This window comes from Ipomoea nil, unplaced genomic scaffold, assembly GCF_001879475.1.
Source record: "Ipomoea nil cultivar Tokyo-kokei standard unplaced genomic scaffold, Asagao_1.1 scaffold0869, whole genome shotgun sequence".
Lineage (NCBI taxonomy): Eukaryota > Viridiplantae > Streptophyta > Magnoliopsida > Solanales > Convolvulaceae > Ipomoea > Ipomoea nil.
Window position 1 is genome coordinate 425516 of NW_017617297.1, and position 15988 is coordinate 441503.

Below are 15988 nucleotides of genomic sequence, written 5' to 3' on the forward strand. Positions count from 1 at the left end.
GTGCTTGCGAACCACTCGGGTGTAGTTTTCGGTCCCAATTTGTTAAACCTTCAGGTTTGTACGGACTTCTCGGTCGCTCAAATATTTTGAAACGGGTCGTTATGGTGGTACGAATTAATCGTGTATTAAGTTCGTGATCGTTGGTATTATTACAAGTACGATCGTTTCAAACGTTTTCATCCAATTATTAAATTTTGAATTTATGTTGGTTAATGTGCCATGAATAGGCTAATTAATCCTTTTTCCCCTACAAATTCCTTGGATGCTTGGCAGATAGTTTACAACATCAGATTGAAATCTCTCAAAACCTTTTGTTTTCTCTCTACTCTCATCTCGTTTACAAAGGGAAATTTCTGCCAACATCTTCTGAAAAACATCGGAGTGCTCAACTTGTGTTCTTGTTCGCCGGACTTTGGGTTTGAGTGCTCGAACGCCAAAGTCGTAGTCCGTTTTATCCTGGGAGACTGACGCCACAACGCTCCTAGCACCCTCGGGAGGTGGCGAATCGGTTTTAAGGAGAGTGTGTGTACACACGACTCGAATTTCTGCTTCCTCTACTTTCTTCTCGTTGGGTTAAAACCTCAGGTTAGAAATCCTTTATTGTTTTATCTTTTGTTCTTGGTTTCGTACCAAGTTGTGTGATTAATTTCGTGGAAATTAAGTTCCTTGTACTAGTTTCGTATTAGCTGTGGTGGGATTATTTTTTGATCAAATAAATCCCTATTGGTTAATATATATACGTTGTATATATATGTAGTTTTGGTTTTGTACCAAAATTGGTTGAAATTAATTTTCTATAAATTAAATTCCAATTTTTGGAATAAATATATATATATTATATATATTTTGTGTATCGATTTATTCACCAATATCCAACAATCTTAAAACCGATTAATCTTTTGGTGAATAAAGTCGATGGCTCCCATTGTTGTTGAAAGTGGTAACATGAATGTTGCTCATGTGCACATTCAAATGGCCGGATTGGCAACGTTGTTGCACATTCCGAAACCTCGGTGAACTTTGGTTCAGAGACCGGTGGTGGCATCAAAGGGTATATCCCTACGATGAAGGTACATGGGACGGTACCTTGTGGATTGGTCGAAAGACCATGGAAATTCAAGATGTTGAATTTCGTAGGATGGCAACTTGAAATGTTGTACAACCTAATGATTCTCGGCATGTCATGGATCTTGACTGAGATGGTTCATAGTGGAAAGGAACATGAGTCTAATGCTCAAACCGTTAGCATAGTAAGGATTTGGAAATATTCGATTTTCCTATGCCTAAACTATGTTTTAAACGGTTTGTGTGACTCGTTGTGGGAATCTTTGGACCTGAAGTATAAAAGTGATGACGCTAAGGAAAAAATGTTTGTCATCAACCGATTACTTGAATACAAGATGGTGGATTCAGGGATTGTCCTAAGTCAAGTTGACGAAGGAACGATCGTGAGTGAAGCCTTTCAAGTGGAACCTAGTATCCATTTGTTGCCTTTGGGCAGAAAGGACTTCAAGAAGCAATTCTATGGAATATGCTTCAATTGTGGCATTATGGGCCACAAGTGGACTGATTGTAAAGCACTTAAGAGGATGAATGATTATTCGGAATCTAATGTGGTGTGGGTCAATCAGAATGAGTCTGAAATCATCCTTTCGGCAATGGTGACCGAGGTAAACCTGGTTGGTTCGAACCAAACGGAATGGTTCATTGATAAGGGTGCGACCCGATATATGTGTTTCAACCGTGAGTTGTTTACTACCTTCGAGACGACTAATAGTGGGAATGTATGTATGGAAAACTCTGCTCAGTCTACTGTGGAAGGCATGGGCAAAGTGGTTCTCAAGATGACCTCTGGAAAGAGCTGACTCTGAACAACATTTTGTACGTACCGGAGCTACGGAAGAACTTAGTTTCTGGTTCATTGTTGAACAAGAATGGCTTCCGGTTAGTGTTTGAGTCAGACGAAGTTGTTTTGTCGAAATCAGGAATGTACGTAGGCAAGAGTTATGTGCTAGATGAGCTTTTTAAGCTTGATGCAATAACCGCGATTAATAAAAGCATTATTAATTCAGCCTGCTTACTTGAGTCTTCACGTTTGTGGCACGGTAGACTAGGTCATGTTAATTTTAATTCTATACATAGATTAATTAACTTGGACCATATTCCCGCATTTCAAGTTGATAAGCACAAATGTGAGATTTGTGTTGAGGGAAAACAAACAAAAATTCCTTTTAAATCGATTGAAAGGAAAACGGAACCACTTGAGTTGGTTCATAGCGATGTATGTGATTTTAGATCAATATAATCGCGCGGTTGTAATAAATATTTTATCACGTTTATCGATGATAGCACAAGATACTGCTATGTGTATTTGCTTAAGAGCAAAGACGAGGCTGTCGATAAATTCATTCTTTATAAGAACAAAGTGGAAAACCAACTTAATCGGAGGATTAAGAAGGTTAGAAGCGATCGAGGTGGTGAGTATGAAGCACATATTGGTGACTTCTGTGCAAGTGTAGGTATCATACACGAGTGTACGGCACCTTACGCACCTCAATCGAATGGTACGGTGTTGCCGAACGAAAAATCGTACATTGAAAGAGATGATGAATGCGATGTTGATAAGTTCGGGCCTAGCTCAAAGTATGTGGGGTGAGACGATTTTGAAAAGTAACTACCTTCTAAATAAGGTTCCCCGCAAGAAGCTCGATAAGACTCCTTATGAGATATGAAATGGTAGGAAACCCTCTTATCAGTACCTGGAAGTGTGGGGGTGTCTTGCCAAATTTTTGGTGCCAACACCTAAGAAAATAAAGATAGGTCCCAAGACGGTGGACTGCATCTTTATTGGCTATGCACATAACAGTAGTATGTATTGGTTCTTAGTACACGAGTCCTATAATCAGGACGTATATAACAACCGGATAATTGAATCAAGGAATGCATCGTTCTTTGAAGATGTATTTCCGTGTAGGTCTAGTGGGGGACATAGTACGTCGAAACGAACATTCGACGAGGCTGTGGATAATGGCAGTGGAGGGTTTGAGAAAGAACCCGAGCTCGAAGCTAGACGTAGCAAGCGAGTTAGGATTGAAAAATCCTTTGGTCCAGATTTTCTGACGTACTTGTTAGAATGTGATACGTATATTCTAACTTGTTTACTAGAAAATGAACCGGATTTTCTGACATGTTTGTTAGAAAACGAGCCTCGAACGCATGTAGAAGCTGTGACTTCTACGGAAGGACCAATGTGGAAAGAGGCTATAAAGAGTGAAGTGGATTCTATCTTACAGAATCACACTTGGGAACTGGTTGATCTTCCTCCGGGTAATAAGCCCTTGGGATCCAAGTGGGTCTTTAGACGAAAGTTAAAATCTGATGGTTCCATTGAGAAGTATAAGGCTAGGCTTGTAATTAAGGGTTACAGGCAACGCGAGGGCCTTGATTACTTCGACACGTATTTTCCCGTGACGAGAATAAATTCCATAAGGATGATTCTTGCCATAGCCGCACTGCGGAATTTGGAAGTTCATCAAATGGATGTGAAAACAGCTTTCTTGAATGATGAGTGAGATGAAGAAATCTATATGGAACAACACGAAGGGTTTGTGGTTCCGGGCCAAGAGAAGAAAGTCTGTAAATTGGTTAAATCGTTATATGGTTTAAAACAAACGCCTAAGCAGTGGCACGAAAAGTTTGACCATACGATGTTAACCAATGGGTTTAATATAAACGAAAGTGACAAGGGTGTCTACATTAAGGAAGCGATAGATTGTTATGTCATTCTTTGTTTATATGTGGATGATATACTCATCGTGGGTAGTAGTGATCGAATGATCAAATCTACCAAAGACATGTTAAATTCGAGATTTGACATGAAGGATATGGGTTTAGCAGATTTAATCATTAGGATTAGAATCGTGAGAAGACCTGATGGTCTCGTGTTAAGCCAATCTCATTATGTTGATAAAATCCTTGCAAAGTTTAACAAGGATGATTATCAAGTGGCTAGGACTCCATTAGATACTAACGTTATTCTGTCCAAAAATCGCGGAAGTGTATCTCTCAAGTAGAATACGCTAGGATTATTGGAAGTTTGATTTATCTAATGAGCTATACCAGGCCTGATATTGCCTTTAATTTGCGGTTAGCAAACTCAGTAGATATACGAGTAACCCTAGTGATGCGCACTGGAAGGCAATAGTGAGAGTTATGAGATACTTGAGGTATACTCGTGACTAGGGACTGCACTATACACGATATCCTGCTGTACTTGAAGGGTATAGCGACGCTAACTGGATATTGGATATGAAGAACTCTAATTCCACGAGTGGCTACGTGTTTACGTTAACCGGTGCAGCCATTTCTTGGAAATCCTCGAAACAAACCTTGATAGCTAGATCCACGATGGAATATGAGTTGATAGCCTTAGACAAATGTTGTAAAGAGGCTGAATGGCTACGCCATTTTGTGGAGGATATTCCTTGTTGGGATAGATATGTACATCTAATTAGTGTGCATTGTGATAATCAAGCAACAATTGGGAGAGTACAAAGTCATATGTATAATGGTAAGTCTAGACATATATGTCGAAGACATAATACCATCAAACAACTACTCACAACGGGTGTTGTCTCTATTGACTATGTGAAGTCAAAAGACAATATAGCGGATCCGCTAACCAAAGGGTTGAGCAAAGATGTTGAGAAGTTGGCACGAGGAATGGGTTTGAAGCCCATGGAATAAAAAGTTCTATAGTGGACACCCAACCTAGCTGGCACCTAGGTTCAATGGGACAACTAAATTATAGAACGAAGTGTGTCACTGTGGGGGTCTCGGACTCCTATCATTCCTCGTGAGAACAGTGACTCCCGCACGAGGTTAGCACGCAGATGCTTTAATGATTCGAATGTCGGTTGACATGTGTGAGTATGCAGGATACTCGGAAAAGAATCACCTATGTGAGAGAGAAGTAGGGTCACTTCAAAGGAGAATTGATGGGCTCAATTCTTTAGAAACTCTTGTAGAACCAGGAAGGTGACCCATGACCAAAACGGGCACACCCATGAGAACATAACAAAGGTTGTGAGGTTCTTGTGTGGGATATGTATCATCATCTACACAAACGGCAGTTGGTTCAAATACATCAAGTTCTACCATACAGCCAGTAGAGTAAACATATCTTCAAACGCAAGGTTCAAAGGGTAACACCTACCTATGCTATGCAGGGATCAACCGTTGAGCACATTCGTGTCGATTTTTCTTCGTCCCAAAAATCATTTTCATTCCTGTGGGGGATTGTTGGAATTTTTAGCTAAAAATGACATTTTGAGTGACTATTATGTGGTACAAATATATGTGGAATCCACTTCCGATTTGGGTTGGGTCAAAGTGGATTCGGGTTCTTCGAAGTGAGATGAAGGATTTGATATAATGTACGCTCAAAATGGGTAATAGGTGAATGAGAAATTGATTCTGAAAATGAACCTTTTTGAGAGAAGTCATAACTTAAACTAGGTGCTAATTAAAATTAGCACGATTCCTAACATGTACGAAAGTTGGGCTTAAGTGGATTAAGCTTTAATTGAAAGCTTAATTTTAAATTGGGACAAATGATGCTGGACGAAAGTGCATGCACGAATCAATAAATTGAAAGCTTAATTTCAAGCTTGAGTTTCATGCTTTAAGTTGGAGTTGTGAGCTCTTTCGTGTTCTACTGCTCTCCGATCCTTTCGTGAGCTACTTTCGTGCTGTATCGCTTCGGTCCTTGCGGACCACTCGGATGTGGTTCTCGGTCCCAATTTGTTAAACGGGTCGTTATGGTCGGTACGAATTAATCGCGTATTAAGTTTGTGACCGTTGGTATTATTACAAGTACGACCGTTTCAAACGTTATCATCCAATTATTAAATTTAGAATTTATGTTGGTTAATGTGCCATGAATTGGCTAATTAATCCTTTTTCCCCTACAAATACCTTGGATGCTTGGCAAATAGTTTACAACGTCAGATTGAAATCTCTCAAAACCTTTTGTTTTCTCTCTACTCTCATCTCGTTTACAAAGGGAAATTTCTGCCAACATCTTCTGAAAAATATCAGAGTGCTCAACTTGTGTTCTTGTTCGCCGGATTTTGGATTTGAGTGCTCGAACGCCAAAGTCGTAGTCCGTTTTATCCTGGGAGACTGACGCCACAACGCTCCTAGCACCCTCGGGAGGTGGCGAATCGGTTTTAAGGAGAATGTGTATACACAAAACTCGGATTTCTGCTTCTTCTATTTTCTTCTCGTTGGGTTAAAACCTCAGGTTAGAAACCCTTTCTTGTTTTATCTTTTGTTCTTGGTTTCGTACCAAGTGGTGGGATTAATTTCGTGGAAATTAAGTCCCTTGTACTAGTTTCGTACTAGCTGTGGTGAGATTATTTTTTGATAAAATAAATCTCTATTGGTTAATATATATACGTTGTATATATTTGTAATTTGGGTTTTGTATCAAAATTGGTTGGAATTAATTTTCTATAAATTAAATTCTAATTTTCGGAATAAATATATATTTTGTGTATCGATTTATTCACCAATATCCAACCGTTACCGGCCAGGAAATTATTTTAGTATCAGATGAACAAAAAAATAGCTATCAAGAAAAGTAATTTATGACTTTAAAAAAAAAAAAAAAAAAAAAAAAAAAAAAAAAAAAAAAAAAAGCAGAAACATACCTGGTAGGCAGCAAGAAAATGAAGAAGAGAAATGGAAAGGTTGACCAATGTTATTCTCTGATTGAAAATTAGAATTAATCATAATTAATTTTGTAACTAATCATAATAAACTCAACAATTTTCACTACATTGGAGATATAGCACAAGTTTGATAACAACACATCGAACTTGGTACAAATAGTAGAACTTCACAAACCTCTACGGCTCTACTGCTTACTGAATAGCAGAGGTTGATCGTAATTGATGCATGCTTCGAACAACAGAGGTTTGCGCAATTTGTGCCGCTTCGAGCAGAAGTTCGTGAAAACCCTTTAATGCTTCGTGAAACTTAGCTTGTGTTGCTCTAAGTAGCAAGACTTTGTTCCTCACAGTTGATAAAAATGTTCAGAAATTTGGCATACCTTATGCCTCATGGGTTGCCTCGCTAAATGACAATTTAGCTCATTTTTTCAACAACCACCATAGTTGTTGAGTGTTAATTTGACTTGGACTTGGCCTTGTCGTTCACAACATGTTTTTTATTTGACAAAGTTGATCATACACACAACAATTATAACATATATTGTCAAATATTTATACTATTATTATTGGGCAAATTATGCTATGCGCACGTGCGCACCTTGCAAGGTGCGCACGTCTCTAAAACGGCGTCGTTTTCGCTGTTCTAAGTATAAAAAAAAAAAAAATTGTTCGAAAGGCCGTTAACGGCATTAATAGCGTATTCGTTATGAAATTATGAATGTACAGTTATAAAATTATGAATGTACAGTTACGGAATTATGAACATAGAGCTTCGAAAATTATGAATGTTCGGTATGGAATTATGAATATACTGTATGGAATTATGATTGTACAGTTATGGAATTATGAATGTACAGTTATGAAATTATGAACACAGAACTCTGACATTATGAACTTACAATTATGAACATAGAGCTTTGAAAATTATGAATTTACATTTATTGAATTATGAATGTACAGTTACGGAATTATGAATGTACAATTATGGAATTATTAATGTACAGTTATGAAATTATAAACACAGAGCTGTGAATATATGCTCCTATAACGAAACGGTCTGAATTTTTTTTTTAAAAAAAAGGGAAGATAACGGTGCCACTGACGGCACCGTTACCGTGCCCATGATGCATGCTGGCACGAGTCCACAGCATAACGACTCATTATTATTGTTGTTGTTGTTGTGGATGACATATGGACTGAAGGCGCATGGGATGATGTCAAGGGATCAGGCCCGGTCCTATCATTTTATAGGCCCGGTACATGATGAAAAAAATAGGGCAAATTATGCTCTGGAAACGTGTTCACCATGAATGGTGAACACTGGTCTAAACGGCACCGTTTTTACGTAAAAATAAAATAAAATTCGCTAATGTAGTGTTAACAGCGCGCATTTGGTCAGATTATGAATTTTCTGTTATGAGATTATGAATGTACTGTAAATTCATAATCTCATAACAGAAAATTCATAATCTCATAACAGAAAATTCATAATCTCATAACAGAAAATTCATAATCTCATAACAGAAAATTCATAATTTCATAACAGAAAATTCATAATTTATGAATGTTGAAGAAGCTTGCGCTACAGAGGAGCAGCCATGGTTTCGGACGGGAATGTGTAGGCATGCTTCCAAAGTGAATGTGCAGGCATGGATTCATAATTTATGAATGTCCGAAATCATTGTTCACCTCAAATTAAAGTGAAACCGCGAAATGTGAAAATGAAGAAGAAAAGTCACGCGATTAATTAAGGAAAAAAAAAAAAAAAAAAGATAACGGTGCACTAACACCGTTGAGACCGTGTTCACCATGGATGGTGAACACGGTTCCATGACATAACGATTGAAAAAATAGGCCCTAGTTAATATATATTTTATACCTAAAATTTAAATTAAATAACAAAAAAATACTAATATCAATAACTTTAAATAAGATTAACAAGTTTTTAATTATTTTACATACACAATAATAATCATGAAAAATTCTAGGTGATTTCATAAATGCAAAATAATAAATAATTGTATAAGTGCCTTCATAAATAAATAATTATAATTTATAAAAATAAATAAATAATTTAAAATAAAGTAAACTTATAAACAATAACATTGTTATCATAATAAATAATAAATTAATTATTATTAAAAATTTATAAAACAACACTTGCAAACATATGTGAGGCTAAAAATCTTTATGTGTCTTTGTTTGGTTAACATGACTTGATTGAAATTATTTTTAATTTAATTTTTCATAATATCTACTATCTATCTACTATCTACTATACTAATAAGAGCCCAAGAGAGTTAGGCCTATAATGGGTAGAAAAAATGGCGGTCACAGATTTTAATCAAATAAATGGCTCAGATTAATTAAAAGATTGATCAGATTTAAATTTTACACTAAAATTTCCTAAAATATACACACACCGTTACTAATTCCGTTAAAATTTTAAGAATTGCCGTTAGTTCACTGTTAACTTACTCATTGATTTCAATAAAAAAAGGTCTTAGGTTCGAAACTCATCCCAATCAAAGTTGGCATAATTAGTACTCTATTTTACTCTTATTAAATTATATAAATAATAATTTAGTAGTTACAACAAAAAATAATACATATGCATTTCTTTAACTTAGAATTATGTGTCCACAATGCCTTTATTCAAAAAAAAAAAAAAATTATTCATTATCAATCAATTAAATAAGAGAAATAATTTTCAAAAAAAAAATAAGAGAAATAATTTTATTTGTTATATTGTCTTTATTTTTCTTCAATATAAAAATTCTTTATATTCAAATTTATTAATTGATTATATTCGCTACATTATCCTTACAATGTCTTTATTCAGTGAAAAAAAATTTATTAATTATCAATAAATTAATTAAGAGAAATATTTTCGTTAGTTATATTGTCTTTATTTTTCTCAAATGTAAAAATTCTTTACATTCAAATTCATCAATTGATTATATTCACTACATTATCTATTATTTTTTTGTGCACTATTTTTCTAATTAAATATCAAAGTTATAATACAAAATAATGCTATATATTTATTTACCAAGTATTTTATTAATACCATGAAAAAATTAAAAAATATAATTAATAAAGCCAACCATATTAACTACTTGAGAGATTTTGTGACAACGAGAGTATTCAAATCACACAACAAATTGAAGTGAGAACTACCTCGCAATGTCCTTGTTTGACAATCAGCAGTTAGCGGTTAGCGTTAGCGGATTATACTAGCGGATTTGACCAGCGAATTTATTTAATTATTAACATTGGGTAGAAAAAATGACCGCCAAATTATTAAATCAAATGAATGGTTCATATTGTTCAGGTTTTAATTTTTTCTTTTAAGATTTTCTAATTTATCCTTAATTATATGATTATCCATTTAACTTTTCCGTTAATTCACCGTTAGTCTAATTCTAATATTAAAGTCTAATATAGAATTATAACTACACCATTAATCTAATTCTAATATTAAAGTCTTAATAGAACTTAACCACAAATCCTAATGTCGGAATCTCCTCAAACAATATTAGTATATATTTAATATTTTATGTCCTAATTTTTATTTGTTCTCCCTTATGTCCCGTATTTGGTTTCAACCATACCTATACAATTATTTTATTGACAATTATAATCAATCTTGACTATATTATCTTGCATTTGTAAACTTAGAATTACCTATTTAACCCGCACGGGCTTAGCTCAATGGTTTAGTAGGTAGTATTTGGGAGAAGAGACGAAGGTTTGAACCTCGGCGGCGGCAGTGCGGGAATTATGTCCAAAGTGGGCAGATTCCTTGTGCGTATCAGCATTTGACCCTGTCTGCTGAATCATTGAGTCACCGTGATTTACAACTTCCCACAATGCTTTGTCGGGTCGGAGTGTGGGGGGCCCTTGGGGTTGGGGATTCAACCTTTGGGAGAAGAATTACCTATTTAAATACGCAAATTCAACCTTCAATTATCTATGCATGAACAATTTCAATATAATCCTGCCTTAATATACTTTAAAGTACTTATTTAAAAAAAAAGCATTGGGCATTATCCCAATCGCGCAATGCGCGTAAAAAACTAGTGTTTAGTATAAGTATATAAAAGTTATATATATTTATTATAAAATACTATTAAATACAAAAAAAAACAAAAAAAAAACAAAAAAAAAAAACAAAACAAATTTTTTTTTTTTTAAATACATTACAAAATAAACAAAAAAGTAAGAGGTGATGAATTTCAATAATTTAAAAAGTACATTAGAAAATCAGCAAAAAATAGAGTTGAGGAATTTCATGATTTTTTTCTAAAATGTGAAAGGTAGGGTTTGATCCCTTTAACTTTAACACAGAAGTTATTAACATTCAAATATTATACCAGCCAACCTAATTAACCTATTTGTTTACATGCACGTATATTATTTACTTATCCTATATATATACTATATATAGGCAAATTATGCTGTGCATCCGTATGCACCATGCATGGTGCATACAGATGCACAAACGACGTCGTTTTATTAAAAATGCGCGTCTCCCCTTAAAAAAAATTCAGGTTCGATTCTTAGCAACAACATATAAACTAAAATTCCAGAATCGATGAACTATAATTCCAGAATCTATGAACTATAATTCCAGAATCTAATCTATGAACTAAAAATTTCAGAATGAATGAACTAAAATTCCAGAATCTATGAACTAAAATTTCAGAATCGATGAACTACAATTCCAGAATTGATGAACTATAATTCCAGAATCAATGAACTAAAATTCCATAATCTATGAACTAAAATTCCAGAATGAATGAACAACATAATGTTGTTGCTGGGAATCGAACCTGAAATTTTTTTAAGAGGAAACGCGCGTTTTTAATAAAACGACGTTGTTTTTGCATCCGTATGCACCATGCATGGTGCATACGGATGCACATCATAACTACTCCTATATATACTACACATATAACGGGTATGATGGACCCCCTCCAAGCATGGGCCCTGCAAGGGATGCTTTTTAGAAGAGACACCGGCAGTCGAATATTATTCACTACTAGCTAGGCTCAAAGAGGTAACTAAATAATAATAATAATAATAATAATAATAATAATAATAATAATAATAATAATTTATGAACCATTCTAGATGTCAATCTGAACAAACAAAAAGAAAAGCTATCAAAAAAATTAATTTATGACTGAAAAAAAAAAAAAAAAAAAAAAAAGAAAGAAAGAAACATACCTGGTGGGCAGCAAGAAAATGAAGAAGAAGATGTAGTTGGTGAGGTGAGAACAGCAGAGTAGGAAGAGGTGTGAAGATGGCTGAAGTGTGGAGAATGCATGCATGCTTCTTGGTTCAATATTTTTATACTACTACAACTTGCATTCTTTGAATATATTATGGGTTTTATATTTTTTAGAACAATCGTGAATCCAAGTTTGTTCTAAAAAAAAGTATTAAATAAGATATTCAAAGAATGCAAGTTGTAGTAGTAGTTTTAACAACAAAAATAATAATAATAATCTACATTTATATTATTAACTAGTTTTACACTGCTCAATATTTATAATTAAATAAATATTTAAAAGTATATCAATGCAAGATTATATATGAGAAGTTCATACATAAGAAATTTAATGTAAAATTCGTTTATTTAAATATGTAACTCATAGTATATGAATACAATGTAATATAAGAGATTCATTATAATTGTTACTAATTTTTTTTAAAATAGTAACTAAATATTTTTGTTGTAAAGAGTTCTAATATACTTAATGAATGCATATATATACAATATCAATGAATGAATCAACGGTACCAATCCTTTAGGTGTTTTGCGTGTTTTACTCAGTGTTCATTTAGTTCAACCATTATTGTTGAATAAATTATTATGGATAAAGAAATTCTTAATTTAAGGAATTTAGATGAAGTAGTAAAAATTTAAAATTTTTAATTATAATGTAACCCAAAGATATTGGACGATTGGTAAATATGATGTAACCCAAAGATCAAAATGCTAAAGAAAGTGTTTGGTTATTCAACAGTTTGAAGCAATAATTTGTTCCAAGCCACTGAAAATACAAACAAAACACCTCTATTTTTTTAATTTTTTTTTTTAAAGTTTACTGTAGAGACATTTCGACTCATTCAATAACAAAAGCCAGTTTCGCTAGCTCACTACTTGCTCATCAACGGATGGACAAGCTTAATTTTTAAATTGAAGCCTTTAAGGCTACTTTTATAGCAATCGTTATGCCATGGAACCATGTTCACCATTCATGGTGAACACGGTCCCAACGGTGTTAGTGCACCGTTATCTTTTTTTTTTTTTTTTTTTCTTTCTTAATTAATCGCGTGACTTTTCTTCTTCATTTTCACATTTCGCGGTTTCACTTTAATTTGAGGTGAGCAATGATTTCGGACATTCATAAATTATGAATCCATGCCAGCACATTCACTTTGGAACCATGCCTACACATTCCCGTCCGAAACCATGGTTGCTCCTCTGTAGCGCAAGCTTCTTCAACATTCATAAATTATGAATTTTCTGTTATGAGATTATGAATTTTCTGTTATGAGATTATGAATTTACAGTAAATTCATAATCTCATAACATAAAATTCATAATTTAATAAATGTTTTTCTTTTATGCGATTATGAATTTTCTATCATGAGATTATGAATTTACAGTACATTCATAATCTCTTAACAGAAAATTCATAATCTGACCAAACGCGCGCCGTTAACACCACATTCGCGATTTTTTTATTTTTTATTTTTTTTTTACGTAAAAAGGCGCCGTTTGGACCCGTGTTCACCATTCATGGTGAACAGTTTCCAGGGCATAATTTGCGCTTTTATAGGAGTTTCAAGGCTCCCATGCCACTTTTCCCACCGATGTGAGAAAAGTGCCAAAACTAAGGAGAGCTGAATGTTCGGCTCTCGGTACGTTTTATTTATTTTTTTATTTTTTTAATAAATGGTTATTATTATTATTATTTTAAAGGAAAATCGCACTTTTGGTTCTTCAATTGTTGCTCGATCTGCAATGTGATCTCTCACTGTTAATTTTATTCAATTGGGTCCCTCAAATCTTCAAACCGTAGTCAATTTGATCATCGGATCAGATTTCTCTCAAACTAGGGTTAAAACCATAGACAAAAGTGTAATTTCGCAATAGTTCTTTACCCCATTCTCCTCAATCTGCGTGTCTCCCAAAGTCATCCATAGAACCGTCAATGACTGCATGCAGCGCCTCACCGGGCCTTCTTCTATGTGCGGTGAGTCCTCCGCCGCAGTCGGTGGATCCGGCGGGCGCTGTCTCCAGCGGCGAGGCTGGCATCAATAGAGGAAACGAGTTCGTCGGAGAGGGAGCAAGATCCTCAACAATCCCTTCTTCATCAGCATCGTTTCAAACCCGAATCCACACCCGTTGACCATCTTGTCGCAGTGGTTCCATCTCCTCTTCTCGACAACCAGCAACGATGGTGGATGGCGGTGGTTCTAACTCGTCGACGGCAGCAGGTCTGCGAAGCAGCAACGGCGGCGACGACTGTCATCTCTCTCTTGGTCGACGATGATGGCGGTCAGTGGCGGCACCCTTTGTTTCCGGCTAAGGCAGAGCGGCGTCCTGGCGTGGCAATTTCCTTGGCGGCAAGCTATCGGAGAGTGAGTAGTCCCATCGGAAATGGAACCGCCACCTCTCTTCATCCCCGCAGCTTTTTCTTCTTGCAGTAGTCAAACATTGCAAGTCAATGGAGTGTTCCTTTTTAGAAGCAACATGCAACTTTCTCTCACAGATAAACTTGTGGATTAAAGATATGTCATCTGTATTAATGATATTGTATTTGTATGGTCGTAATTGACTTAGACTTAACTGCTAGCATGATGTATAAGATTAGTTAGGCAAGTCTTTCATTCCTTTTGTATCTCTGTATTTTCCATATGTGAATTTAATACACAAAATTATCCTCTCATTTGTATCAGTTAGCGATAGGTAGCCTCTTTTTTCTCTCTCTTCACAATGTCGACTAATTCGAGTGAGGTCCGTCACCGTGCCTCAGCCGGCCACCCCAAATTCCTTCTCAACGGCACACCATTTCGTGTCCATTAAACTTACAACACGTAATTTTTTGTTTTGGCGTATCCAATTAATACCCTTCCTACGAGGTCAAGGACTGTTAGGTTATGTTGATAGTGAGACCCCGTGTCCTCTGGCAATTCTCACCACCCCCGCCACCAGCGACGGCGCCTCCGACGGCACTACATCCACCACCGCCCCGAATCCGGCGCATGCCCTCTAGATTTAACAGGATCAGTCGATCCTCTCACTCCTCATCTCATCCCTATCTGATGAGGTAATGTATCTTGTTGTCGGTCGTGCCACCTCCCGCGATGTATGGCTCTCCATCACAGCGGCGTTGGGTTCTTTGACGAGGGTGCGCTGCTTGAACCTTCTCGGCCAGTTCCAATCCCTCTGGCAAGGTGATAGCTCGCCGACCGAATATCTTGGACGGGCACAGTTGATCGTGGAGGACCTCACCCTGGCCGGCCGCCCCATGTCTTTCGACTAGCAGAACTTGTACGTGTTTCGGGGCCTCCGACTAGAGTTCCGCTCCATGGCCGGATCACTCGCCGCTTCAGGTACACCGGTTTTGATTCCTATGCTCTCTAATTTCTTATCCTCTTTATTAGCTTATACATAATGAAATAGAAGAAGTAAATTATTTGCGAGTGGCCCACTGGCTTATCCAGGCCCGCATCAGTCTTATATCGTGGATCGCGGTGCACGATCAAAACGGCGCCGTTTAAAGAAACGGTGAGCCGTTATTGTTAACGGAACGCACATTTTTTGTGTATTAATTACCAATTCAAATTACAGTGTATCTAAACTGACACTACAATGTAACTAAATCAACACTGCCTCACGTATTATTTATATATGATCAAATATCAAATGAAATTGTAGTTATATCAAAATGATAATGTAGTTGTGGTGAAATGAAACTGCAGTTTATATAAAATAAAACTGAATAATATTTCACATATTTGAGTGTATATTGTGCAATAAAGTTGTAGTTATATCGAAATGATCATGTAGTTGTGTTTTAATGAAACTATAATGTATATAAAATAAAATTAAATAATATTTTCACATATTTGAGTGTATAAATGTCAAATGAAACTGTAGTTATATCTAAATGAAACTGTAGTTGTGTTGAACTGAAACTGCAGTGTATACAAAATGAAACTGAATAACAGAG

At 35.6% G+C, this 15988-nt stretch overlaps 1 protein-coding gene across 1 annotated transcript; it reads left to right on the plus strand.

Moving 5' to 3' along the window:
- The first annotated feature begins 1151 nt into the window (after positions 1 to 1151).
- On the plus strand, positions 1152 to 1865 carry LOC109178740. Its single transcript, XM_019328280.1, has one exon. It carries the CDS (start codon positions 1152 to 1154, stop codon positions 1863 to 1865), a length of 714 nt encoding a protein of 237 aa, XP_019183825.1.
- The last annotated feature ends 14123 nt before the right edge of the window (positions 1866 to 15988 follow it).